The sequence below is a fragment of the Hyaena hyaena genome, unplaced genomic scaffold (genome assembly GCF_003009895.1).
Source record: "Hyaena hyaena isolate Hyena2069 unplaced genomic scaffold, ASM300989v1 scaffold_431, whole genome shotgun sequence".
Classification (NCBI taxonomy): Eukaryota; Metazoa; Chordata; class Mammalia; order Carnivora; family Hyaenidae; genus Hyaena; species Hyaena hyaena.
Window position 1 is genome coordinate 790,775 of NW_024081055.1, and position 27,971 is coordinate 818,745.

Below are 27,971 nucleotides of genomic sequence, written 5' to 3' on the forward strand. Positions count from 1 at the left end.
CGGGCTCGTCCGGCCCCCGGCCCGCAGCCCATTACACCATCCGCCGCGGCATCCGCTGCAGCTGCTGTAGCCCGCTCAGCCGGGGAGGGCGGGAGGCGGCTCGGCGTGGCGGGGCGGGGCGAACGGCGCGGCCGGATTCATTCCTGTGGGGCGCGGGGCATGGAGGAGCTGTGCGGCTGCAGGCGGAGCAGGCCGGCCCGGGCGGCGGCGCGGACAACGGTTTCAATTTAAGGGGGGCAGCCCGAGCCCGAGCGGCCAGCAGCGGCGGGGAGGACCAGCCCCCGGGCAGGTAGCGGCGGCGGCGGGGGCCTGCCGGAGCCCGGGCCGCGGCCTGAGGCGCCCGCGGGGAGGCCTGGGCGGGAAGGGGAAGGAGGGCGCCCCCGGCAGCGGAAGGCGGGCGGAGGGCTGGAGGCCTCAGGCTTCGGCGGCCCGGCGGGCGGGGGTCGGGGTCGCTCGGGGTGGGGCGGCCGGGGTCCGGAGAAGGTGGCGGTGAAGGTTACGGAGGGGGCGGGGGGTTTCGGGGGACCTGCGATCCCTTGCCGGGGGGAGCGGGGAGGATCAAAACGGGGCGGGCGAAGTTAGCTAGAAGGCGGCCGGATTTCCTGAGAGCCTCGAATAGTTGTGAAGGAAAGCGAACCTTTTCGGGCGAGGGCTTTGGCGTTGGCTGGCCCCGGTTGGTCGTGGCCGACCTTTTTGTTCCTTCTCGAAACCCATTCTGGCCACAGCGAGGCCTTCAGTCTCGCGCCCTTGGCTCGCTCTCCTCTGCAGATGGGAGGCAGAGAAACATTTCTGAACCCGCGTCCCTCGCCGCCTTCGGGTGCCCTCTCGCTGGGCGTGCGCAAGGCAAGAACTAGAACAAAGCTGGGCCGGTCAGGAGGCGAGAAACCCGGCCGCCGGTAGTGTTTCACTTTACCGTATATAGAAAAGAAACTGCCTCCCACCCGACCAAAGCCTTTGGGTCTGTGTGTCACCTTTTTGTATAGCCTTTGCCACCGTGTTTGGGTGGCTTGAGTTGTCCCTGAAGTATGGGACTATCCGCTCCCCTCCTTCCCCCTAGGAGTACAAATTAAGAACACCTAAACATTGTTTTTGCCTTTACTTCTGCAAGATTCACAAATGCTGCTTTTTTGTTCCTTCCTTTTCCTAGCTTGGTGCTCCGGTTTTCAGATGTTGGAAGGCAGTAAGACAGCACAGACTCTCCGTGGTTTTATATCCGTTTGGAGTGCCGTGATTGACATTGAACTTTGGTTGCCGTAACTCTGCGCCTGTGTCCGTAGAGTTAAGCTGGAGCTTTGCTTTGAAGGATTTAAAAAAAAAAAAAAAAAAAAGCGCCGCCGACTCAACCGGACATAAATGGATCTAAAGACCGCAGTGTTTAACGCAGCTCGGGATGGCAAACTCCGGCTTCTCACCAAGTTGTTGGCAAGCAAGTCCAAAGAGGAGGTTTCCTCCTTGATCTCTGAGAAGACCAACGGCGCCACGCCATTGCTGATGGCCGCCAGGTATGGACACCTCGACATGGTGGAGTTTCTGCTGGAGCAGTGCAGCGCCTCCATAGAGGTCGGGGGCTCGGTCAACTTCGACGGCGAGACCATCGAGGGAGCCCCGCCGCTGTGGGCCGCCTCGGCCGCGGGACACCTGAAGGTGGTTCAGTCCTTGCTAAATCACGGTGCGTCGGTCAACAACACCACTCTGACCAATTCCACGCCTCTCCGAGCCGCCTGCTTCGATGGCCACTTGGAAATCGTGAAGTACCTCGTGGAACACAAAGCCGACCTGGAAGTCTCAAACCGCCACGGGCATACGTGCCTCATGATTTCGTGTTACAAAGGACACAAAGAGATTGCACAGTATCTACTCGAAAAGGGGGCAGATGTTAACAGGAAAAGTGTCAAAGGTGAGTTCAGCTTGGTCATTTCCGTGTTTTCAGTTTACCGGCCTTTTCAGGAAGTTGGCTACCTCACTGTGGACACGTGGGCGTTGAGTCGGCCCACATTGACCTGTTCTGCCTCGGCAGCCCTTCCCGCAGTAACCTTGCTGGGTGTTTCTCTGATGTTTGATAATAACGTGGAGTGAGTGTGATAAAAAGCCCTCGGTGACTGTGTTAAGCAGCATTTTCCATCTCTTAGGTGGAGTATTCCCTTGGAGGGCTCTCCAATTCCTGGGCTCTCCAGACTTCCAGGGGATGTCAGTGGCAGTGACCTGAGCCTTTAGGCTTGTCTTTAAACTACTTGAGAATCTACTTCAGTGTAATGCATTTTTCTTAGCTTTGGTTTGTTTGTTTGTTTGTATGTTTTAAAAAAACACCGGTGGAGTAGAAACTCCTGTATTTAGTGAGTCACTGCCTGTGTCTTGGGTAGGCAGGCATTTCATTTGTTAGTCGGTCAGGGACGGCCAGGCCACACTGACCTGGAAGGATTAATATCTGTGGAAAAGGAGAAAATCTGTTCCCTTCTTCTCTTAACTTACTGTGTGGCCAATAGAAGATCCTTTCACACCGAACACACATTAAATACAGCGAGAGAGAAAACCGGATTTTAAAATGCGCTACAAAACTGAGCCCAAAACACGCCGTGGACTCGTTGTCTGGTAACAGTGTAAACACCTTTGTGCAAAAGAAGAGCTCAGGTTCACAGTCCTGTGTAATTTTCAGGGATTGTAATAAACCTAAAGCAGCAAATGATAGTTGAGATTTTTTTTTTTTTTTAACTCTTAGACAGCTGTTTTGATAGCATATTTTGATGGTTGGAATCTTACCCCCCCCCCAGCAGATTTATTTATACAACAGCAAAGTGATTCACTGTCCAATTTTTTAAAAACCCTTTCAAACTTAAAAGGAGCCTACTTAGACAGTACAGAAAAAATCAAGCAGTACAAATTGATTTACAGTGTTTACGGGGAGAAAGAAGTCTGATTTCTAGGCCTCCAGCCCCCTGGCCCCCACTGTTTCTAAGCACTCTTTACCTGTTTGTGTGTCCTAGAGATGGTTTGTGCGAAGACACGCATACTTGTGTATGTCTCTTCCTCTCTCTTTCCCTTCTGTTTGTTGATGCATACTATTTTGTGGTTGTGTTGTTGTTTTTAAACCTTAAATTATCTTGGATGTGATTCAGCTCCAACACACAGAACTGCCTCGTTCTGTTTCGTGGCTACACGAACATTCATTGTATGAATGTACAGAATTTATCTCGGCCCTGTTGATGGACAGTGAGGTCACGTCCACTATAAGCAAAGCTTCTGTGCATATAGTTAAACGAAAGTATGGCTTCGCACACTTGTGTGAGCATAGCTGTTATTATAAATACCTATCATTGGGATTGCTGAATCAAAGGGTAAATTTACCATTGTGGGAGCGGCTGATTGCCTTTTGGAGAGCCCACACCACGCGATTAAGGGACACTACATAGTTATTGGACATAATTCACTAAAATTAGTATGATCCTTTTTAAAAAGGTTTGATATAAAATGATGCGGGCTCACTGGTTTTCTGTAAATTTGTTTTTGTCAGAGAAAAGAGAAAAATCTCACAAAATTCCACTTAGAGACAATCTTTTCCAAAAATATTTCTGAAGTTATCGTAGAGCTACACGTATGTAATTTTATTATCTATGCTCTTCTGTAGCCCTTTTTTTTAGCTTAATAAATGATATTTCTAATGTCACTAATTACAGCCCTTTAATATCAACAGCTGCGTACTCTCTTAATGGAGGGTTCCATTGCTTCTGGCTTTTCAGTAGGATAAAAAATGTTTCTGTAGACGCTCTTCCTTAGAAATTTTTTCACGTGTTCGTGCTTGTTATTGAGGTGGCTTGTTGGTTCAAAGGACAGCATGACATTTTTGTTTATCTTCAACACTCATTCTTTTAAAGAATGCCTGTTGTAAGAGGATGATTACTGCTTACGTGACCAGGTTACCATGGAAATGCTTTGAAATCATAACTAATAGAGGGTTAAAAGCTATGGCTGCTTGGGGCACCTGGGTTGCTCAGTTGGTTGGGCCATCCGACTTCTGCTCAGGTCATGATCTCACGGTTCGTGGGTTTGAGCCCCGCATCGGGCTCTGTGCCGACATCTCGGAGCCTGGAGCCTGCTTCAGATTCTGTGTCTCTCTCTGCCCACCACCACCTCTCAAAAGTAAATAAACATTTAAAAAGAAAAAGGGGGGGGGTATGGCTGTTTTAGGCTTGTTAGATTTTTTTGTCTTCAGTTTGGGCTTTTTATTCATTAGCCTAATAATACACAGATTGTTAAACTTACATATTTAAGTGAAATTGTTTTAAACCCTTAGGTCATTGGAGGGATGAGTACTGGTACTATTTCCCTTATGGTTTTCAGAGGCTCTTTGTATTCTTCTGGAGATGGAATGTGCGAGAGACCTGTGCCATAAGTAGATCATATTTGTGTGGGCATTTCCCCCGAATAAACTGTGAGTGGTCTCTAACTCGATTACCTTTGCTCTTTCAGAATAATGTTCTTTTTATCACCATCTTCGTACAGCCTTACCTGTGAGGACATGTATGCTCCCACTCTTGATCAAATGGTCTAATTCTAGAGTTGTTTTTTTCCTGCTCTATCAGCATCTACCCCTTGTGCCTTAAAAAAAAAAATTACACAACGTGAGAAAACAATTCTGTACCAAAAGTTATTTTCAGATAGCCTCAATTATATATATATACACACATACACACACAAATACTGTATTTTTAAAACATACATAACATATATCACTTTGTGTGCACTTGCTTTTACCTGTCATGGTGCCTTTTAATTTCAGCAGTAAATCTTTTTAAGTGTATTTATTTTGAGAGAGAGAGAGAGAGAGAGAGAGGCAGCGTAAGTGGGTGAGGGTCAGAGAGAGAGAATCCCAAGCAAGCTCTGCACTGTCAACACAGAGCCGGATGCAGGGCTCAAACTCATGAAACTGTGAGATCATGACAGGAGCCAAAACCAAGAGTTGGATGCTTAATCTACTGACCTACCCAGGCACCACCCCTCGACAGTGATTCTTTAAGAAAATTGGGGACTGATTAAACTATATATGCACCCTCCCCCACTCTGATCCTGAAGCGTCCATTCTTTGGTAATCACTCTCATTGACTCAGGATTGTTTTATGGGCTAATGGGTGATAAAAAAGCAGGAATGAGTTGAAACTAAGAGAGGAATGTTAGAGAAGGATCTGTGTGATAGAACATCAAGAAAGAACCCCCCCTTCCCCCCCACACACACTTTCTCCCCACTGTCCAAAAAGTGGAGAAGACTGGTGAGACGAGGGATAAAATAGAATAATTTCTTAGGAGATTGTGTATGTCCACTGTTCTGAAGAAAGAAAACAGCAGGAGATTAAGTTTGGTGTGCTTGAGCACAAAATGCACATGACCTCTAGGTTCCATTGTGTTCCATTGTTTGTTGCAGTCCACAGTCTTCTGTTTGATACATGGAAATACTGTATCCCCAACCAACTAGTTACCTCAGGGGTCAGTGGGTTCTTCTCTTTTCCCCTGGCATTCAGCAAGAGGAAAGCCTTGAGATATTTAGAAATACGTCTCTACTTTAACACAGCATTTGATTTTTGACACAGGCAGCGGGTTGCTATTTAGAACCGCAGACCCCAAATCAGAAGTGATTGGACCCGCCCGTGTCAGAGCGATCACGTGGGTGTCAGCACCTCACGGTGATGGTCAACTTTGGCTTGCTTTGTTTTTGCCTTTTTTTTTTTTTAATGTTCGATTCAGAATGGGGTCTGTGGGACAGTTAGGTGAACCCTTCAGTTCTGCTTTTACACCCCGAATTGATTGGGAATTGAGCAGCTGAATATGATTGGAGTGCTCAGAGTAGAAGAGCTTCTCTGAGTCAGGACTGGGGAGACAGGCCCCGGGGCGGGCGGGGGGGGGCCTCCTGCTATCCTCCTATATGGCTTAATCTTTTTAAATACCCAAGGTAAGTAGGTAAATTGGTAACAAGATAATCACTGCCTTTTCTGTAGGCAAGGCGTAGTGCTGGATGTTGTGTGAGGCTCCGAGAACATACAGGACATCACGTTTGCCTGCTGCTGAGGGATTAGTTTCTATCTCTAGAATGCGTTTGATACAGTTTTATGGCATGAGGAAGGTCACGTTGAGAAATCTGCTTGGAGGGTCCAGGAATTGGAGAAGGAGGCATATTTGGATCAAAGGGCACTCAGGGCTAGATTGATGTCTAGATAAAGGTGTTTGATTTTATTCCTTATGCCAGGTAAGACAGTGAACGTTTGCAGCCGGTGTTTGTCTCCACGTGTTAGAGCCTGGCCCATTGTGGGTATTGGGTAAATGAGTTTGTTGAATGACTAGGCTGGATGTAAGAGAGAAAGGATTATACGGTCCTTGATGGCAGGGACTGTTTTGTTCTTTCGCTATGGAAAGAAAGAAGTTGAAGACCGAAATTGTGAAAGCAGAGCAGTACAAGTGGAACTCCACAGGATTTCTTTCTCTTCTGCTGTTTCCTTCAGTGGTTTAAAGCAAACCCTGGGCATATTATATTAGTTCTGCCCCATAGGATAGGCATTTTAGGATCTAGGTGTATTTCAGGCAAGAAAATCTAAAAAAAGAACTCCTATTGTTTTTTCTTTTCACCCATTGTAACTGCAAAGAAATTTCAGATAAGAAAACCTCCCCTGTAAATTAGGACCTGTTGATATTAAGCTAAAGGACCAAGAAGATGCCCCTTGTCACATAAGTAGGTTATCTCCGTGCTCATCAGGACTCTCCGAGGCTGCTGGAAGCAGTTCTCTTTTCTTTCTTGACTTTGAATGTTTTTCTCAGCTGTCGGTTCACCTGGACACCGCTACTTCCAGAGAAGAGGTGAAGGGAGGGACTTCGAGTTTCATTCTGTTCAGTGGCATACCTGTGTTCATCCTGATTAACCTACTAGTTGAATAACCTACTAGTGAATAACCTACTAGTTGAATTCACTCACATTTGAATCCCAGAGCATCAAGTCGTTCCATGTTCATCCCTCCCCTCTTGTGTCTGAGCAGGCTTCTCTGTATCCCCAGGGAGACTTGATAGCCTAGAGGGAGAAGCGAAGCTGCAGGAAATGTGTAGCTGGAGCCCAGTTGGGAGATAGCCATCATGTTCCTCTGAGCCTGAAGATCGGATTTTGAACTGTGAATCCTCACAAGTGAACCGAAGTTGGAGAAAATAAGTAGATCCTGAATACTACTACTCGTTCAGGGCCGTTGGCAGCGAGTCGAACTTAAGGCAGAGGTTAAGTTTCACTTCTTGACCTTTGGGTACAAGTGGGTCCATCACCAAGTTTGTATTTATCAGATGTTCCTAGAGTAAAAGCATTTAAAACAAACTCAGGAAGCCCCTGGCATTCTAGACATGTGTGCTTTCTTTTTCTGTCTGTCTGTCTATCTATTTCTGAGAGAGAGACAACGTGAGCAGGGGAGGGTCAGAGAGAGAGGAGGGAGACACAGAGTCCAAAACAGGCTCCAGGCTCTGAGCTGTTAGCACAGATCCCGACGCGGGGCTGGAACCCATGAACCATGAGATCATGACCTGAGCCGAAGCCAGACGCCCAACAGACTGAGCCGCCCAGGCGCCCCGAGACGTATACTATTGAGATAGCAAGAAGGTATGTGATGGAAGATAGAGGTGGTGAGCGGCCCAGGTAAAGAAGTCAGGTGGGTGCACATCTGAGGAAGACCTCCCTCTTCCTCTTGTCCCCCATGCATTAGGAAGACCAGGCTAGGAAAGGGAGTTTGAATGAGTCTCAATTGTAATGTTGATGTTTTCATCGACTGACATTGTGTAATTTTCATCACATTATGCTACTGTTGATTGCTTTTAGTCTGGCTCCCTAAGCTCAGGTCCTCTTAGCCTTGAAATTGCACTTGATGTCAAGACCCGTCTCCCAGGCACGACACTTCTGATTCGCTTTGAGTCCTAAGAACTCGTCTTCTCCCTGGATACAGATGTTTTTTGCATGTAACTTTGTTGTGAGCTCAAGGACCTGTATCGTTAAATTTCCATATGCTTCGAACTCCGTGCCTTATGCACAGAAGTAATGAAGGAAGGGCACGTGGTCACCGTGGCAGTTTGCCCTTGATTCTGTTTTGATTCCTTATTTTTTTCAAACTCCTGTCCTCGAGTATCTCTGGTGCTAGCATAAACATGGGGAAGGGAAACTTCCTGAGCAGAGGAACCTTCTAGTGCCCCTAAGATATCCTAACGTGTTTCTCTCTATCCCTTCTCACCTCTTCCCTTAACACATACCATTTAGTTATTCCAGGAATAGAATACTTGGAATCAGCCTTGTTCTGCAGTTGAATTGCAGGCCCTCTCCCCATTTTTGCAAGTGAGCCGCTCATGGTCCCAGCTACAGAATTGAAGAGTGGATGGCAGGCACAGTAGGCTAAAGAACAGCGGTGAGAATTGTTCTTGTGCATTTCCAGTAAATCTGCTACAGTAAGAGACCCTTTAATTGCTCTTTGTAAAAGTCAAAACTTTTTACCAGAAAGGCAAGTACTTTGATTTAAAAACAGCTTTGAGCCGTACTTCACATTACCATTCACCCATTTAACTGTAGGAAACAGTGTGTATTCAGAGTTGTGCGGCCGTCACCACAACCATTTTTTCATCACCCACCCCACAAACCCCATATCCAGTCATACTTCAGCTCCCCCTCCTCTCCCACCCCAAATGCAGCAACCCTAGGCGGTCACTAATCTTTCTATCCCTGTACATTTGTCTGTTATGGACATTTCATATGAATGGAGTCCTAATATGTGATCTTTTGTGATTTGCTTCTTTCCCTTAGCATATTGTTCATTCACTTTGTAGTGTGTTCGTTTTATTGCTGAGTAACCCCTTGTGTAGATCACATTTATCCATTTGTCAGTTAATGGGCATTTGGATTGGTTCTACTTTTTAGCTGTTAGGAATGAGGCTGATAAGAATATTCATGTGTGTTTTTGTGTGGTTGTGTGTTTTCTTTTCTCACGGGCATATATGGAGGAGTGGAATTGCTGGATCCCATGGCAACTCTGTTTAACCTTTTAAGGAACAGCTGACTCTTTTCCTTCAAAGAGGTGGTACCATTTTACATTCCTGTCAACAGCATAGGAGAGTTCCAGTTTTCCATACCCTCTTCAACATTAGTTATTACTCCTTTTTCCTTTTTTGGGGGGTAGGGATAGCCATCTCAGTGGGTGTGAAGTGGTATCTCATTGTGGTTTTGATTTTGATTTCACATGATGGTGTTCAGCATTGTGTGCTTTTCCATGTGATTATTGGCCATTTGTTTATCTTCTTTGGACAAGTGTCTTTTTATTGTTTGCACGTTTCAAAATTGGGTTATCTTTTTACTACTTAGTTGTAAGAGTAATTTATGTAGTCTGAAGACAAGTCCTTTATCAGATATTGTATTTGCAAATATCTGATTTGCAAATAGAAGAAAAATTTTCTTCTATTCTGTGGATTGTTTTTTCACTTTGTTATTTTTCTAAGTAAATTCACTTTTTAAAGAAAATGAGGGAAGTTAAGAGTAACAAAAAGGGAGCCAGGTATTCCATTAAAAATGAGAGGAACAAGTGAAATGAGTACTGATCACAAACTTAGGTTTTTTTTGTAAGAACTGATTATAAAATGTCTCTCCCTCCCATTCCTTTTTCCTTCCTTCTCTCCCTCCCATTCCTTTTTCCTTCCTTCCTTTTTATTGAAGTATAGTTGACATAGAACCTTGTATTAGTTTCAGGTGTATAGCATATGATTGAGTAATATGTATGCCACGTTCATCATAGTGAGTGTGGTTACCATTTGTCACCATGCCATGTTATTACAGTATTATCGGCTGTGTTCCCTGTGCTGTACTTTTCATCCCCATGACTTACTTATTTTATAACTGCAAGTTTTTACCTGTTAATCCCCCTCACCCATTTCACCCATCTCCCCCTTACACCCTGCGTCTGGAAACCACCAATATTTATGAGTTTCTGTTTTGGTTTGCTTGTTCATTTTGTTTTTTAGATTCCACGTACAAGTGGAATCACAGATTTTTGTCTTTCACTGTCTGACTTATTTCACTTACCATACCTTTTGACCCATCCATGTTGTCATAGATGGCAAGATTTCATTCTTTTTTATAGTTGAATATTATTCCATTGTGTGTGTATACACACACACACACACACACACACACACACGCCACGTCATCTTTATCTTTTTATCTGTTGATGGACACTCGAATTGTCTCCCTATCTTGGCTGCTGTAAACAATACTGCCATAATCATAGGAGTGTATGTATTTTTTCGAATTAGTGTTTTTGTTTCCACAGTGGCTGTGCGAGTTTACGTTGGTTTTTCACTCTTTTGATAGGTATTGTTTACAGCAATTTGGATTTTATTTTGCAAATTTATTTCTTAAATATTCAACTTGTAGATCACTTAGATTTGACTTATAGGAGAATATTGTTAAGAATACTCTGAGGATTTACTGATAGATACCCTTTACTCCAGAGGAGCATTTCTCAGGGTCATATAGTGTAATCTAGTCATAGAACACACCCTTTTCCTGCTCTGGCATAGAATTTAAGCATAAAGTGGAGGGGTGACGTCTGTTTTCTGTGTGCTGTGAAACAGCGCTGTGACCTAACCCTCCTTTTCAGCTTCTCTTTGTATTTTTAAAAATAATTTTTTTAATGTGTATTTTTGAGAGAGAGATGGAGCCTGAGTGGGGGAGGGGCAGAGAGTGAGGGAGACACAGAATCTGAAGCAGGCTCCAGGCTCTGAGCTGTCAGCACAGAGCTTGATGCGGCGCTTGAACTCCTGAACAACAAGATCTTGGCCTGAGCCTAAGTCTGTCGCTTAACGGACTGAGCTACCCAGGCACCGCGCCCCCCTTTTTTTAAATGTTTGTTTATTTTGAGAGAGAGCACAGCAGGGGAGGTGCAGAGAAAGAGGAGAGAGAATCCCAAGCAGGCTACAGGCTGTCAGCTCAGAGCCTGACGAGGGGCTTGAACCCATGAACTGGAGATCATGACCTGATCCGAAATCAAGAGTCGGACGTTTAACCTACTGGGCTACCCAGGTGCCCCTTCTCTTTGTATTTCTTTATGTCAGTATTAGATATGTTAGTTTTGTGGCAGACACGTCTATAATAAGAAAATATGATTCCTCCTCTATTTTCCTGGTGCTCAGAGTAGTGAAGACCCACAGTTGAGGCATCGCTTGGACCCACCCTGCATCACCTGAATCAGAAGCTATATTTTACTACGATCTTGTGGTGTTTGTGCACGTTAAAGCTTGAGAAGCGTAACTTTTTTTGATTAAAAGACACACACACACAACTTGAACTGTGTGAGAACTTTACAAAACAGCAGAATCTCTTGAATTGATATTGCTAGAAAAAGTTCATAGTAGACATTTTGTGTTTGTAAAATATTTTGTAGTATTAAGCCTTTATGAGACTATTTTTGTTTCATTAAAAATAGAAATTGGGAATGGTTTAGGAACTGACTTAATTCTGATCCTGGAGAACCAGAGTAATCTTACCCAAATGGAGATAGTTATGAATCTTGTGTTGAAGTTCTTTTAGAATTTAAGTAGTTAGTTGATTGGTAACAATCTCATGCAGACTTACTTAGTCAAACCCAAAACATCTGGTGTGAAGTTGGGGCCCTGGGCTCCAACTAGTTATTACTCAAAATACCAGCATGTTTTGGATTACTTATTTTAGGAAAATCTTGACCTCTTAGTCAGGCACTGAAACTTTCACAGTGGAGCAGAAAGTCTAGCCTTCCTGTGTCCGCTGTCAGATTACAGGCCTCTTTAGAACTGACAGCAACTAAGGTTGACGCTTTGAGAAAGGTTTTCTTGAGAAATACTACCGTGCTTTTTGTTTGTTTTTTGCTTTGTTTTTATTTTAATTCCAGTATAGCTAACATGCATTGTTACATTAGTGTCAGGGGTACAACATAGTGATTCAGCACTTCCGTACGTCACCCGGTGCTCGTCACCTGGTGCTCCTCGCCGCAAGTGCACTCCTCAGTCCCCGTCACCTAGTTCTCCCACACCCCCCACCCACCTCCCCTCTGGTGACCAAGCATGAGCACCTCTATCTCCTTCCCTTAGTATCCCTCCCAGAAGCCTCTCAACGAGTATGGCTACTTTTTATTTTTCCAGATTGTCTTTGTACTGTTTCTATGTTCAGTTACAGAGTTGAAAAGTCATATATTTAGATCATACTGTTTTAACTTTCTGCATAAGTACTTTAACTGAATTAACACTTAATGGACCATTAGCTTGATTTTTAAGAAATGTCCTTTTAACAGACATGCCTTTTGAGAAATCGTAAGGATTTTCCATAATGAATTCAGTGTTAGAAATTTTATTTTTTCTCCAAATGAACATGTTCTGAGTCAGGCATTGAGAATTACATAATACAATGTTTATATTCTTTCTTTCTTTTTTTTCTTCAGATAAAGGAAAATTAATTAAATTTCAGTGCTGCTTCTCCCTAATTTCATCTAAGGTGCCTGATAATATTAGTATTTATTTTTGAACTTTGTGTTCTGTTTTTAATTGCCTTTCTCACTCTGAGGACACAAAATTAAAGCATTATGAGGTAGAGATCGCAGATCTTTCATATTATGGAAGCATTTTTTTTTTTTTTTTAAGTTTATTTTTGAAAGACAGCATGTGTGCATGGGTTGGGGAAGGGCGGAGAGAGAGAGAATCCCAGGCAGGCTGCACTCTCTCAGCATGGAGCTCGACTCAGAGCTCGAACTCCCAGACCACAAGATCATGATCTGAGCCGAAATCAACAGTCAGATAGATGCATAACCGACTGAGCCATCTAGGTCTCCCTGGAAACAGGTTAAGAGGCACGTAATCCAGGGAAAACGCTTCGGTTGAATATTTAGTAGTGCCTGGCACATGATACACACCAAAAGTTTAAGTCCTTAATGTTACCTAGCAGAAATGAAATATGATTTTCTTTGCCTTTGACATGTAACTTAGCAGACAGAGATTAGTCATCAGAACATAGTTAACTTGATCTTTAAATTCAATTTGTTAGGTATTTTTCACAAGAACTTGTGTTTAATACTGAAAGTATCTCTGTCTCTTGAATGAAAACAGTAGAGCAAAGTATGTATCATAAGTACAGTGGATAACTGATTATCATTTTATAAAATACGTAGAGAAAGTCAGATTAATAATCCCAGAAACTGGAACGCAAATAGACTTGTCATAAAATAAAATAAAGTTTGTGAACAGACATGGGAAAATGCTCTGTATACCTAGATATAAAAGTAATATAAATTAAAATTTGAAAATTAATTCTAGTGCCAGGAAGAATATTATAAAAGTGGAAATTTTATAAAACAAATTTTTTAATGTGTATCTTTGAGAGAGAGAGAGAGAGACAGAGCATGAGTGGGGGTAGGGCAGAGAGAGAGGGAGACGCAGAATCCAAAGCAGGCTCCAGGCTCTGAGCTGTCAGCACAGAGCCTGATGTGGGGCTCAAATCACAACCTGTGAGATTATGTCCTGAGCTGAAGTCAGACATTTAACTGACTGAGCCACCCTCGCGCCCCCTAAAGAAGTAGAACTTTTAAAAGATTGTGTGATTCCTTTGGAATGAATTAAAAATATTTTTTAAGCTTTCACACATTTGTGATTCTGTTTTAAACTAGGCATTGCTTTTTTTGGTCATTTAGCTATCAAAGTATAATGTACATACAATAAAACCCAACTTTTTTAGCAAATAATTCTGTAGGTTTTGACACACAAACACTGTGGTTTGCCCACCTGTACAATAAAGGTGTAGAACAAAGGGTTCCTTCCTGCCCCTTTGCAGTCAACCCCTCTCCCCCAATCTGTCCTCTGCAACCACTGGTCTGTTATCTGTCCTTACAGGTTTTTAGGCATTAATAGTGAAGATCCTGAAGCACTGCAGATGTCCATGGGTGGGAGGCGTCTGTGTTAACTTGGTACATCCCTCCTTTAACTTTCACCATAGAGCCATTAAGGATGATTGTGTAGTGTCCGTGGAGTTCATGTGGACTGCGTACCGGTAGCCCAGCGTGACAAAATGACAGATGTAGAAGAAAAGCAGGAAACAGTTGTAAATGGACTGATCACACATTATCAAGACATCTATGCAGAGGGGCCCCTGGGTGCCTCAGTCATTTGAGCATCTGACTTCGGCTCAGGTCATGATCTCATGGTTCGTGGGTTTGAGCCCCGCATGGGGCTCTGAGCTGACAGCTCAGAGCCTGGACCCTGCTTCAGATTCTGTGTCTCCCTCTCTTTCTGACCTTTCCCTGCTCACACGGTTTCTCTCTCTCTCAGAAATAAATTTAAAAAATTTTTTTAATAAAAAAAAGACATCTATGGAGACTTGGGGACCCCAGACAAAAATTAGAGTTGCTTTAAAATTATGCTTTTTTTTTTTCTTTTAGCCTCCCTTTTCTAAACTTCTGAGTCAAGGTCTAGACTATAATTCAGAAACACTTTTTCAGGGCTTCTAGGGCACGAAACTGTGGTGGTCATATATGTAATTTGTTAGAGTGATTAAGCTTTCTCTCATGAGATTTTACTTTTTAACCTTATTTTATCCTAAGTTTGGATTTCTTTTTGTGATATGAGGTATTAAAAATTTAAGAATCTTTGGGGTGCCTGGGTGACTCAGTTAAGCGTCCAACTTTTGGTTCTGGCTCAGGTCATGGTCCCAGGGTCATGGGATTGAGCCCCACGTAGGGCTCCACGCTGAGTGTGGAGCCAGCTTAAGATTCTTTCTCTCTCCCTCTTTCTGCCCCTTTCCCCTCTTGTGTGCTCTCTCTAAAAATAAAAAATAAACATTTTTTAGTTTTTAAGAGAGAGCGTGAGCAGGGAGGGGCAGAGACAGAGGGAGACTCAGAATATGAAGCAGGCTCTAGGCTCTGAGCTGTCAGCACGGAGCTTGATGTGGGGCTTGAACCCACCAACTGTGTGATGATGATGTGAACCGAAGCTGGACGCTTAACAACTGAGCCACGCGGGCACCTCAATAAACAAACATTTTTTTTTTAAATTTAAGAATCTTGCCTTAGCCTTAGCAGTGTGCTAATTGGTAGCTGGAATACAAAGGAAATATTATATAGGATCTGTATACTTGAGGAATAGGCTGTTGAGCTAAGAAAACCGATTTGTGCGGCAGTAACAGTGTACTATTAGAAGGCATGACGTTGTGTTATAATAGTCTGTGTAATAGGGACACCTATTACAGGATGAGTGGTATGAGTGGTACGTTCGCTCTCCAGGCATTCTCACAATGGCAGATCGGTGTGGTATAAACAGGAAGCCTCTTTGGGCAGTCGAGGTTTCTGTTGAAATTTGAAGGACAGGAAGTTAAAATGGTAAAGAAGGAATACATTACGGGGAGATGAAGAGCCGAGGCTTGGACATGAGTGGGATTGTCCCCTGTGTTGAGAGGGGCACTTAGGACAGAGTGACGTGAGGCGGAAGTGGGGTCTTTGCCATGTGAATGGTTGAGGATGTCTTCTGAATGAGACGAGGTGTTGGCGCACTGTGGCCCCGGGGGGTGCAGAGCCTGCCGCCTCCTGTTTCTGCACTGCCTGCGAGCTCAGATGTTTTACCTTTTAATGGTTGGAGAAAAATTAAATGAAGAATATTCTATGGCCCATGACAACGCCACGTAGGTCGTATTTCAGGGTCCACAAGTACAGTTTTGTTGGAGGACGGCCGCCTCCGCGCATGTAACCTGTGCTCTCTGGGTAGGTTGAGGGGCTGCAACAGAGACTTTGCAGCGGGCAGAGCCTACGCGCACTCTGGAGCCGTCTCTGGGATCTGCCAGCCCCGGGCAAGCGCGCTGGGCAGCATTCATGTTGGCTGTGCTGATAAACGAGGCTGGAGAAGTAGGGTAGGGAAATAATGGCCCAGTCTTTTAAAATCCCCCCCTCCTAGTGGTCTGACGTGGGTTCCCACTACCCAAGATTCGGCGTTACTTGACATAACGTGTTTTATCTAACACTGCGGACCTCTTCCTTGTTGCCCTCCCACCCTGCACAGATGGCGCCTCGAGAATCAGTGTTGTAGGGTTTTATACGCCGTCGTAAAGGTTCTCAGTTGTTTCTTTAGAGGAAGTGGGAAGGTTTTGGAGTTGGAAAGTAACGTGATCAGTGGAGTTTCATGAGGTTTGGCTTGTATTAGCTAAAACTCAGCAGATTCGAGGATGACTAGCACTTAAAATACCCCAGGAAGAGGGGCCCCTGCGTGGGTCAGTTGGTGGATCATCCGACTTTGGCTCAGGTCATGATCTGCTGGTTTGTGGGTTCGAGCCTCGTGTCGGGCTCGGTTGGCAGCTGGGAGCCTGGAGCCTGCTTCAGATTCTGGGTCTCTCTCTCAAAAATAAAATAGAAACAAAACAGACAAACCCAGGAATGAGCATGCACTCCAGTGGCGATTGGGAGGCATGGGTGTGTGTTCTGTTTCTAATGTGTCTGTTTTCTGTTGGTAGAGTAAGTATTTCCTCTGCTTGCATAGTTACCAATACAAGATGACCAGGGGGCAACAGTTGATACATAACATTAGGAAAACAAAAACTGCTGTGCTACAGTTACGCATACCTTTTTCTTCTCTAATGTCTGTTCTTTATTATTTGCTTCTGCTCTCTCTGGGTTTAATTTACTCGTTTTCTCCTTTAGTTTCTTGAGATGGAAACTTGGCCATCTTTTTAAAGCCTTTCTTCTTTTCTAACATGTACCATTGAGCACAATTTCAGCCATATCCCACAAGATTAGTTACTTAAGGTTTTCCTTCTCATCCAGTTACAAATATTTTCTCTTTTCCCATTGGGATTTCTTCTTTGACCTGTAGATTATTTAGAAGTGTGTATTTAAAATTTCAAATATACGGAGATTTTTCTAGAGTTTTGTTAGTGTTGGGGTGTGTGTGTGTGTGTGTGTGTGAGAGAGAGAGAGAGAGAGAGAGAGAGAGAGAGAGAGAGAGAGAGAGATACCTAACTTGCATTGTGGACTTAGAACATAATCAGGGATATCAGTGCCTTGACATTTCCATGTGATTCACTTTATGGCCAGAATGTGGTTGGTGTTTGTTTTTCTGTATATCCTTGGAAGAAAAGGGTGTTCTACAGGTGTTGAGTCCAGTGTTCATTTATGTCTGTTTATGTCTGTCCGTTAAATCAAGTTTGTTAACTGTGTTCAAGATCTTCTATATCCTTACTGGGTTTGGTCTTCTGTACCGAAAAAGTGCGTTCAGGTGTGCTGAGATTGTGGATTTGTCTGCTGTTGATTTTTTGCTCTATATAATTCAAACGTATGTTCTTAGGCAAAAACAAATTTAGAATTACTGTATCTTTATGTTGTTTTGAATTTTATATCCTTATAAAATGTTTCCCTTTATCTCGAACCATGCATTTTGTTTTATTGTCTGCTTTGTCCTGTATTTTAATGTCACACAGCTTCCTCATGGTGCGTTTTTGCATAGGGTATTTTTTTTTTCCTATTTTTTCACTTCCGGCCTTTTTTGTCCTTGTATTGAAAGTTGTGTCTCCTGTCAGCAGCATGTAGCTGAATTTTATGTGTTTGTATTTTCATTCTGACATTTTGTGTCTTTTAATGGGAACATTTCACTTGCTTGGGTTTGTTTGCATTTCATATATTTGGGTTTCAATCTCTATTTTCTGATTGTTATTTGTCCTACCTGGTTTGTGTTGTCTCTCACTTTTTGTCTGAATTCTTTTTTCTTATGTCATTTTTCCCCTCTATATTAGAGACTGCATAGTAATGATCTGCTATGTATCCACTGTTATTTTAGGAATTACCATGCTACCTTGACGTACCAAAGGAATAACATAAATCTCTTTTTTATTTTACTTTATTTTTTCATTTTTTAAATTTACAACCAAGTTAGCACATTGTGCAGTAATGATTTCAGGAGTGGAATCTAGTGATCCATCCCCTACATATAACACCCAGTGCTCATCCCAACAAGTGTCCTCCTTAATGCCCCTCCCCCATTTAGGCCGTCCCCCCACCCACAACCCCTCCAGCAACCTCAGTTTATTCTCTGCATTTAAGAGTCTTATGTTTTGTCCCCCTCCCTGTGTTTTACTATTTTTGCCTTCCCATCCCTGCTGTTCATCTGTTTTGTATCTTAAATTCCACATATGAGTGAAGTCATAGGATATTTGTCTTTCTCTGACTAATTTCACTTAGCATCATACCCTCTAGTTCCATCCGTGTAGTTGCAAATGGCAAAATTTCATTCCTTTTGATTGCTGAGTAAATACTCCATTGTATATATACACCACATCTTCTTTATCCATTCATCCGTTGATAGACATTTGAGCTCTTTCCATACTTTGGCTATTGTCGATAGCACTGCCATAAACATTGGGGTGCATGTGCCCCTTCGAAACAGCACACCTGTATCCCTTGGGTAAATACCTAGTAGTGCAATTGCTGGGCCGTAGGGTAGCTCTATTTTTAATTTTTTGAGGAACCTCCACACTGTTTTCCAGAGTGGCCGCACCAGTTTGCATCCCCACAGCAGTGCAAAAGAGATCCTCTTTCTCTGCATCCTCGGCAACATCTCTTGTTGTCTGCGGTGTTAATGTTAGCGATTCTGATAGGTGTGAGGTGGTATCTCATTGTGGTTTTGATTTGTATTTCCCGGATGATGAGTGATGCTGAGCATCGTTTCATGTGTCTGTTGGCCATCTAGATGTCCTCTTTGGAGAAGTGTCTATTCAAGGAATAACACAAATTTCTGATTTTTACCTCTGTCCGAGCCATGCAAACATCTTTAGAATAGTTGAATTCCACTTACCCTCCTTTTAGGCTGTTGCTGTCAAGCGTTTCACTGCTCTGTATGCATTTCAAGCTCTACGAGACGCTGTTCTTTTCAGAGTCTGTATTTCTCACACATCTCTCCCTTTCGTTGATGTGTCTGTCCATGTCTCCATGCTTCCGTGTGGCTCTTCTTTCTTTCGCCTAGAGAACACCTTGTAGTAGTTTGGTCTGTCGGTCATAAATAACTTGAGTTTTCTCTTTTTGTTCTTACCTGAACCGGTCTTTCATTTCACATTTATTCTTGGTGTGGGTGTAAAATTCTGAGTTGGCACTTACCTTCCTTTAGTGCTTTTAAGATAGCGTTCTGTGGACTCCTGAGTTCCTTTTCCTGAGCAGGGCTCACTGTCCGCCTCACTGTTGCTCTTTTGCAGGCGGTTTGCGCCTGTGCTCTGGTCTCTCTGGGCCCTTTTGCTCTAGTGAGCCCGAGGTGATGCTCTTCGTATTTATCTGGCTTGGTGTTTGTAAAACTTGCTAAAATTATGGTTAGTACTTCATCAGCTTCAGAAAATTCCATTGAAGTATTGCTTTGGGCCCATTTTCTTCCTCTAGAAATCTGGCGTTCAGGTTGTTAGCCCTCTGACATCGTCTCTCCCGGCCCCTGCCCTGGCACCCTGTCCCCTCCATGCTGCTTTCTGTGTACGGTCACCTGGCTTGCTGTCCACTCCCTCATTCTCCCTTCAGCTCTGTGTAATCTACTTTTAAAGCCACCCACTGGGTTTTTCAGTTCTAGAACATCCGTTTTGTTCCTTTTTGTAGTTACCAGTTTTCTGTCTAATTCTCAGAAATGTTTTTTAATCTCTCTTACTTTGCTAAGCATAATTATTATTTTGAGGTCCGTGTCTTATACCTGTATTATCTCAGTCTTCGGTTGGGCCTTTCTGTCAGCTCTTATTTGTCTTGGTTTTGTGTTGTGGTTCCTTTGATTGGATACCTAACATTATATATAAAGAATATAAAAAAATAATTTGAGCTTTAGCCGGTAGATAGTATCTGGATAATATCTTCTCTTATTACTAATTGTATTTGCTTCTGGCTTTTGACTACTTTAACCGGCCCTCCCGACTTTCCTTAATTCAGTATCAGCACAATCTTCAGTTGGATTTGGGTTCCTCCAGTACCTGGTTTGTTTGCAGTTTGCCTTAACTGCCGGGGTGTAGCCCTTCAGAGGTATGACACAGAGTGTATGGTGGCAGCGGGGCAGGTGCCAGGAGCCATTCTTAGTGGGTTCTAGACTCCAGGTGTCTCCTCTGGCCCTGCCAAGTTGTCAGAAGCTCCACTCAGGCTTTTAGCTGCTGCTGCCAGAATTTGTAGAGGCCACGGGGGGAAGCCTCCCCAAATCCTGGACTTCTCTAATTCTCTTTCTGCTCCTGGATGTTGTCCGCTTTTGAGCTCTTGGCATGCTGTCAAGCATATTTTTTAAAATAAAATTTTCAGCTTTTCTAAAAAGGTCTTTTCTGGGAGAATTGATTGTATTCTGCGAGTACTAGATGTGAAACTCTTCTGTGTGTTTTTTGTTTTTAGAAATCATCTTTTTCAGTGTATGGTGTATTTCAGTACAGCAATTCAGTTAATTAATAAAATGACTTCTCTGGCATTGTTTTTGTTTTTTTAAGTTTATTTATTTATTTTGAGAGAGACAAATACAGCCTGCGTGGGGAAGGGGCTCTGGCCTGTAAGCGTGGAGCCCCAACGCAGGGCCCAAACTCACGAATCCATGAGACCATGACCTGAGCCAAAACCAAGAGTTGGATACTTAACTGACTGAGCCACCCGGCCCCCCTCTTGCATTCTTATTCTTGATTTTATAGGACTCTGAATGGAGAAGAATGCCATCGAAACCTTCTATTTTCCTTATATTGTCTCTTTCTTAGAGGAAAAGAGTACTATTAGGGATTCTTAATTTTAAAAGTTGTAAAAATACATTTAGTAGTAGCTGTGCTTAGTGGAAATTATTTGTGGGGCGCCTGGGTGGCTCAGCCAGTTAAGCACCCAACTTCACTCAGGTCATGATCTCATGGTTCGTGGGTTCAAGCCCCACATCAGGTTCTGTGCTGACAGCTCAGAACCTGGAGCCTGCTTCGGATTCTGTCTCCCTCTCTCTCTGCCCCTCCCCCACTCATGCACTGTCTCAAAAATAAATTAAAAAAATGTGAAAAAATTATTTTGAACAAATGGACATTAGTAGTCAGAAGCTCTGGGCTCTCTGAGTGCTTGGTTATATACAAATTGCTAAGCCATTCCATCAGACACCATTCCGTTGTGGACCTTTGAAACCCTGAGTCAGAATAAATATATGTAGATAATCATGTAATTCCTGTAGGTATGGTGGAAGAATAAACAGGATAAATCTGTGGAAAGATTAAAGTCCTGATGTGTAATAGCTTGCTTTTTGAAATTTGAGTTAATAGATTTGTTATGTGAAGCATTCAGGTTTAAACCACTTTCTAGTACCCCTGCTGCGTCAGTCCCCCCATGCCTACCTGGCCCCGCCTCCCTGGTATCTGGAGGTGAGTCAGCATACCATTGTGATCAGGGTTAAAATGTGGTGTAATGAGGGTGTGCAGCCAGATCCTACGGGGAAAGGCACAGGTGGGGTCTAGAGGAATCTGTGCAGGCTTTTTTACGCAGTCTCCTTCTCCTAAGAGGTCACACAGCAGTTTCTGCCCAGGGAAACCCATTAGAGACTCAGGGCCCCGGGGTTTTCTTGGAGGCTGGTCGCATAGGCACCCTTTGCGCAAATACCCCAAATTCCAGACTCTCAGAAGGAAAGCAAGTATTCAGCATAAACTATATTGCTATACAAACAGCGACCCACCCTTATCATTTAGGGAAGGTTTTCTGAACTGTTCACCAGACGAGTTCTCTGATGTTAGCCCAGGGCTGTCCCTTAGCAAGCAGCTAGTTCTTTCCCAGGATACCAGTCACTGCCAGCTATGTTAAGTCTTTTTTGCACACGTGCCTCAGATGACTCACTGTTGAAATCTTCTGTAAACACCATTTATACGTACCAAAAGTCTGTGTGATAGTTTTTGTTATGATAACTGGTAAAATGTTTGGCATTAAACTCGGGCAACTGAAATACTTGGGTGGTTGTAATGTCTTAATACATTGCATACAGGCTTTTAACTACATGTGCCTGTTGTCCATTTTAATCTGCGTGTGGGAAGAACAGGACCGTGTTAGAACATTTAGTATATCTGAAAAGAATGCTTAAAAAATTCAGTTACAATAGGAAGTAATCTATTACAAGAGGACACTTCAGATGTCTCCTTTTAAACTTCATATCAAACCACCCACATATTTTTTCAGATTTTAGTGGACTTGTTTTTCTTATGGGAGCTTTTTGAGGAAAGTACTTTGTCACCAAGAATTTTGACTAAGACAGCTGACCTCCGTTTGGCAATCAAATACTGAAAGAAAGAGTTTCTGACTACTAGTAGAATCAAACTAGAGAACTGTCGATATTATGGATTCGATTTCTTGTTGATAAATGTGGAAGCTGACCCAGAAAGTTAAGTGACTGCAGAGCTGAATAGCTGGTTAATTGCATTTCATCGCTTTTGAGTCAGAGAATATGCACTTGAAAACATGATTGCAAAAGCCCAAGAGGCCATGGATTAATTTTGAACTTCATTTAGTGACTTTTATGACCCTTTCATGCCTAATTTGGTCATTTATTCACCAAACTTAACAAGCATTTATTTAACTTCTGCTATGTGTCAGACACTATATTTAGGTGCCGGGATAATTTTCTCTCATTTGTAGTCCAATTAAAGAATGTCCCATTAAGGTTGGCTTGGGATGCCTGCTTCTCTTTAGGTTCCTAAGCTACATACATGTATTCCGTGTACCCTGGTCCCTCAAAATCTATTCTCTCTTCTTCTCCTTAAGGTAATACCGCATTGCATGATTGCGCAGAATCTGGAAGTTTGGACATCATGAAGATGCTTCTTATGTATTGTGCCAAGATGGAAAAAGATGGTTATGGAATGACTCCCCTTCTCTCAGCAAGTGTTACTGGTCACACAAATATTGTGGATTTTCTGACTCACCATGCACAGACGAGTAAGACAGAACGGATCAATGCTCTAGAGCTTCTGGGAGCTACGTTTGTAGACAAAAAAAGAGATCTTCTTGGGGCCTTGAAATACTGGAAAAAGGCCATGAACATGAGGTACAGTGATAGGACTAATATAATTAGCAAGCCAGTACCACAGACACTAATAATGGCTTACGATTATGCCAAGGAGGTCAACAGTACAGAAGAGCTAGAAGGTCTCATTGCTGATCCCGATGAGATGAGAATGCAGGCACTGTTAATTAGAGAGCGTATTCTTGGCCCTTCACATCCTGATACCTCTTACTATATTAGATACAGAGGCGCAGTGTATGCGGACTCTGGAAACTTCAAACGATGCATCAACCTTTGGAAGTATGCTTTGGATATGCAGCAGAACAATTTGGACCCTTTAAGCCCAATGACCGCCAGCAGCTTGTTATCTTTTGCAGAACTCTTCTCTTTTATGCTACAGGATCGGGCTAAAGGCCTGCTGGGCACCACCGTTACCTTTGACGATCTTATGGGCATACTATGCAAAAGTGTCCTTGAAATAGAGCGAGCTATCAAACAGACTCAGTGTCCGGCCGACCCATTACAGTTAAACAAGGCTCTCTCCATTATCTTGCACTTGATTTGCTTGTTGGAAAAAGTTCCTTGTACTCTGGAACAGGACCATTTCAAAAAGCAGACGATATACAGGTTTCTTAAGCTGCACCCGAGGGGAAAGAACAACTTCAGCCCTCTGCACCTGGCCGTGGACAAGAACACCACATGTGTGGGGCGGTACCCTGTGTGTAAATTTCCATCCCTGCAGGTGGCTGCGATCCTGATCGAATGCGGCGCTGACGTGAACGTCAGAGACTCTGACGACAACAGTCCCTTGCACATCGCTGCTCTCAACAACCATCCGGACATCATGAATCTCCTTATTAAATCAGGTGCACATTTTGATGCCACAAACTTGCACAAACAGACTGCTAGCGACTTGCTGGATGAGAAGGAAATTGCTAAAAATCTGATCCAGCCCATAAACCATACCACTCTGCAGTGTCTGGCTGCCCGTGTCATAGTGAATCATAGAATATGTTACAAAGGGCACATCCCGGAGAAGCTGGAGACCTTTGTTTCCCTTCACAGATGATGACTGGGCTGTGTGTTCGCACTGTCCAAGCGCGGATCGCTGACAGCTGTTTCATAAACGAGCACTGTTGTGATGACACCAGCCTTCACTTAGCCTCATCTCCTCACGCTCTCATTGGCTAAAGCATTAGATGCATCCGATTGACAGGATTGGTTTCCCAGTATTTAATATAAATATACCATATAATATATTGTTTGTGAATTGACAAATATAACGTCCTCTTCAAATTTCAAAAACCGTCTGCCAAAGGCTTCCCTGTTCTGGTTTTGTTTGCTGTTGGGTGTTTGGGACAGAGTTCACCGTTTTTCAGTGGCGTCTCTATACTTCACTGGTTTGTGAATTTTACATGATTGAAGGTCTTTTTTTTTCCTGCTTCTTCCTTCTCTACTCCAAGCTTCTCCCCTGTTTCACTTCGTTTTCCTAACCATTTCTCCTTCTGAGTCTCCCCCTGCCACTCCGCCCCTTTACGGACCCATGCTAGGTCGCCCACCGTTTCCCCGACCTGTTGCCATTTGCAGTTACCATAAGTGCTTTATCTTCTCTATGCACCGGCTTAAACTTGACTGTTGTATGTTAGCACATTTTTCTATGCAGCAGTTGGTCAACTTGGACTCAAAACACCGTTAAGTTTCATTACAAAGTTCATGTTATGAAAGTGGTACTCTCTGTAGCATGACCTTTTTTAGAGCTGTAGGTTAGCTACCGGAGCTCAAGCTTTTTTTTTTTGCTTTTTTCTTCTTTTTTTTCCCCCCCTTCTTCACTTGTGAGGTTTCTCTCTACTCCACTGAAATTATCGTGTGCTAAATTTGGGAAACAAATCTATTCTAACTCATTAACCCAGTTGAAATTTAGGTCTGTCATCTTAATATATCCTGCAGTACAAGGAAGAACCTTTATAAAGCGACCCACCTTTCACGCTGCACCAGCCCTGGCCCGCTTGTGCTGACGGTGCGATTAGGTGTAGAGCATTTGCTTAAACTGAACTTCAGAGTTGATCACACCACTTTAATGAGTCACATTGACATAATTCAGCACTTGAACTCAGCAGATCACTTTTAGTTACCAAAAGAGCTAAAGCATGTCAGTGGCATGATGCTTGCCAGGCGAGATCTAGGCCTCTAAGATAATTAAGGTATTTTAGTATGCAATTTACTGCCCTAGTATCTGAGGTCAGTAGAGTGTCCATTCTTTCTTTCTTCCAGCCTAAGTATACCTTTAAAGATAACTTGCATGAATTACTTTGGTCTCAGTTATTTGTCGCCACAGTTAAACACAAAAGGTTGCAGTGCTTTCTGTTCCCTTACTGAAAGTTTGCTTTGCTCTGCCTTCCTTTTTTTGTGTGTGTTGTTTGTTTGTTTTTTTTCCCCCGCAGACAGCTTTGCCAATGCCACCACACACACAAAGGGCTCTTTTAAGAAAAGATAAAAGTACTTAAAAAAAAAAAAAAAAAGATTCAGGTAATTCTCCTTCAGCACTTTATTGTTGTTCAGAATGAAGTTTATGATGGCACATTTGCCCTGCAAATGTCTTAATGAGATTGTTCTGAATAAAAAAGCTCCTCATTTGTTGGAGAAAAACTCAAGTTTACCTGTGAGTCTAATGAGCTGGATCACTTGGGTTTTTGCTTCCATTTTATTCTGGGGGTTTTGATGTAATGGTATTTAAGGAGTCATCGCTGCAAAGAATCACATTAGGTTTATTTCATCTTTATTCAGTACGAAACTCATAATGAACAGTAGTGAATAAAAAAGCATTATTAGACTTACTCTCTGGTTAAATAAATGAAGTTTAATTTTTTAAAAAGATCCTTATTTTACTAGGTCGTGAATTGAATTTCACCATTGAAAAGGGTGCAGAGGATATAAATGGTCCCTCTTCTGCTTTTCAATGAAGAGATTTTAAAATCATATTTACCACAGGCACATTTGATGGGATTATTTTTGAGCTGCCACATATATTAGTAATTTGTGATTTAGACAAATATACTAGAAATCTCAGACATCAGTATTTTGAAATCATTTGCCTCTTCCCTTGTGGTATAAGAATTATATATGCATGAGTTACTTTTTTTAAAAAGAGAAACTCTTAAGTATAGTAAATCTACACCAGTAGATCTCAGTACTTTGGGGGTAAATGATGAGCAGTTGAATTTTTAAGTGATCTAACGTTTCCCCCTCTTTTTTGGGAGGGAGTCAGAAGGTTTACGTGCTCGTATAGTAACACACGCCTCACTGTACTTGACAGGCGAACTTGAATCATACAACTTTAGTGGAACTAAGGATTTCCTCATGTACCATTTTCCACCACTAAATATTGATCACTTAGTTCAGTTCTTCAGGCTTGAGAACTGAAATACCGTATTTCAGTTTAGGGTACAATTCTGTGTTCGCCATCTAATGCCGTTTGGAGCTCTTGAAAAAACAGTCAGTTCGATGGCTGAGAATGGTCCATGATTTTATTTTGGAGGAGGTTGGTTAATAAACGTGACCTCAGACACTGTCAGGGCCTTTATCAGAAAGTATTCTCATAATCAGTCTTGACTGAATTAAAAAAAGTTCTTCAATTTGTGTTACTTTTTTTTTTTTAACCACAAATGAGTACTTTAATACTTGATGAGCTAACTATACTCATGGGAGTGGAACTAAACTGTACACTGTAGCATGGTGATGTTGGCTGGAATTTATGCGTTTTGGTGACATTTCTGTACAAATGCCCTGCTAAGGCCTGCTGAATTTTCAGTGTTCTGCTATTGAACCTTCCTGGAAAAGAAATGGTCGTTTTACTCAGATTAGATACCAGTCTACTTTATAAATACAAGTAGATTATAGGCTTTAAAAAAATCATTTTCTTATACATAAATCTGACATGGGCATAAAATCCAAATCATCAAAAAATATGATGCCTATAACGATTTTGAGGTTAAGCAGTTGCTCACTTACAAAGCAACTGCCTTAACGTATAATATTTTAGAGACCCCCATCTACTGTGACTTGGGAAGATTCTTTTAAGATTTGTACATGAAAAAGTAGCTCTGCAAAATCATTTTGCCCAGCTGAAGCCGTAGGCTGAATTCTACAGGTAAAAGAATCCTTGGAATTACCAGAATTGTGGGAGCCAGATGAGATAATAACCATTTTCTTGCCCAATGTGACGGCATCATTCTTGCTTGGAACTTTCACCGTTTTAGAGTTAGATCCTGGAGAAACTAATTGGTCGTCTTCCTTTCACTTCTCTCTTTCTTTCTTTCTTTCTTTCTTTCTTTCTTTCTTTCTTTCTTTCTTTCTTTCTTTCTTTTCTTTCTTTTCTTTCTTTTCTTTCTTTTCTTTCTTTTCTTTCTTCCCTCATATATCACTGAACAACTAGTTTCTCCCTTTTGTCACTTCCCATTGCGTATTTTTCAGAAGAAGTACTGTATTCAGATGCCAGCCAATAAATAAATTGTCACATAATGGAAAATGATATGCCACAACATTCATTGTAAGGTTTAATAAAATTAAATTTGCACCAAATACAAGTGTATTCTTATTAACTCTTAAGACTTGAGGCTTTGATAGTGTGCTTCTGTTTCAAAACACCTCCTTGGTAATTTATGGTCAGAACTGTTACAGGTAGCATTTATTGTTCATACTTTTGAGTAAAAAACAGACGGATTTCTACAGTTCTAGTTTCTTTTCCAGTGAAAACCACAGAAACTAAGATAGGAAAAGACTTCTGTTCAGTGCATGGGAGAGGGCTGCTTTTAACTTTTAGTCTTAGTAAAAGTTAAAAGTATATCAGTGAGTTTGGTATTAGGTATCAGAAGGATGTCATAAATATATTACTGTGGAGGTAATTCCATCAGCTTATTTCTGTCCTTTTTTTTTTTTTCCTAATGCTTTTGAGAGAGAGAAAAAGCGGGGAAGGGCAGAGAGAG

The 27,971-nt window shown here is 42.5% G+C and overlaps 1 protein-coding gene across 1 annotated transcript; it reads left to right on the top strand.

The window, feature by feature from the left end:
* On the top strand, positions 1-27,567 carry FEM1C (fem-1 homolog C). Its single transcript, XM_039252598.1, has 3 exons — positions 1-289; positions 1,148-1,897; positions 22,749-27,567. Exons 2-3 carry the CDS (start codon positions 1,354-1,356, stop codon positions 24,056-24,058), a joined length of 1,854 nt encoding a protein of 617 aa, XP_039108529.1. The 5' UTR covers positions 1-289; positions 1,148-1,353; the 3' UTR covers positions 24,059-27,567.
* The last annotated feature ends 404 nt before the right edge of the window (positions 27,568-27,971 follow it).

What these genes read in the sequence shown, in the direction of transcription:
- FEM1C (XM_039252598.1), top strand. Translation starts at nt 1,354, where the DNA reads ATGGATCTAAAGACCGCAGTGTTTAACGCAGCTCGGGATGGCAAACTC. An exon ending in TAACAGGAAAAGTGTCAAAG is followed by an intron (nt 1,898 to 22,748) that starts GTGAGTTCAGCT and finishes CTTCTCCTTAAG; the next exon opens with GTAATACCGCATTGCATGAT.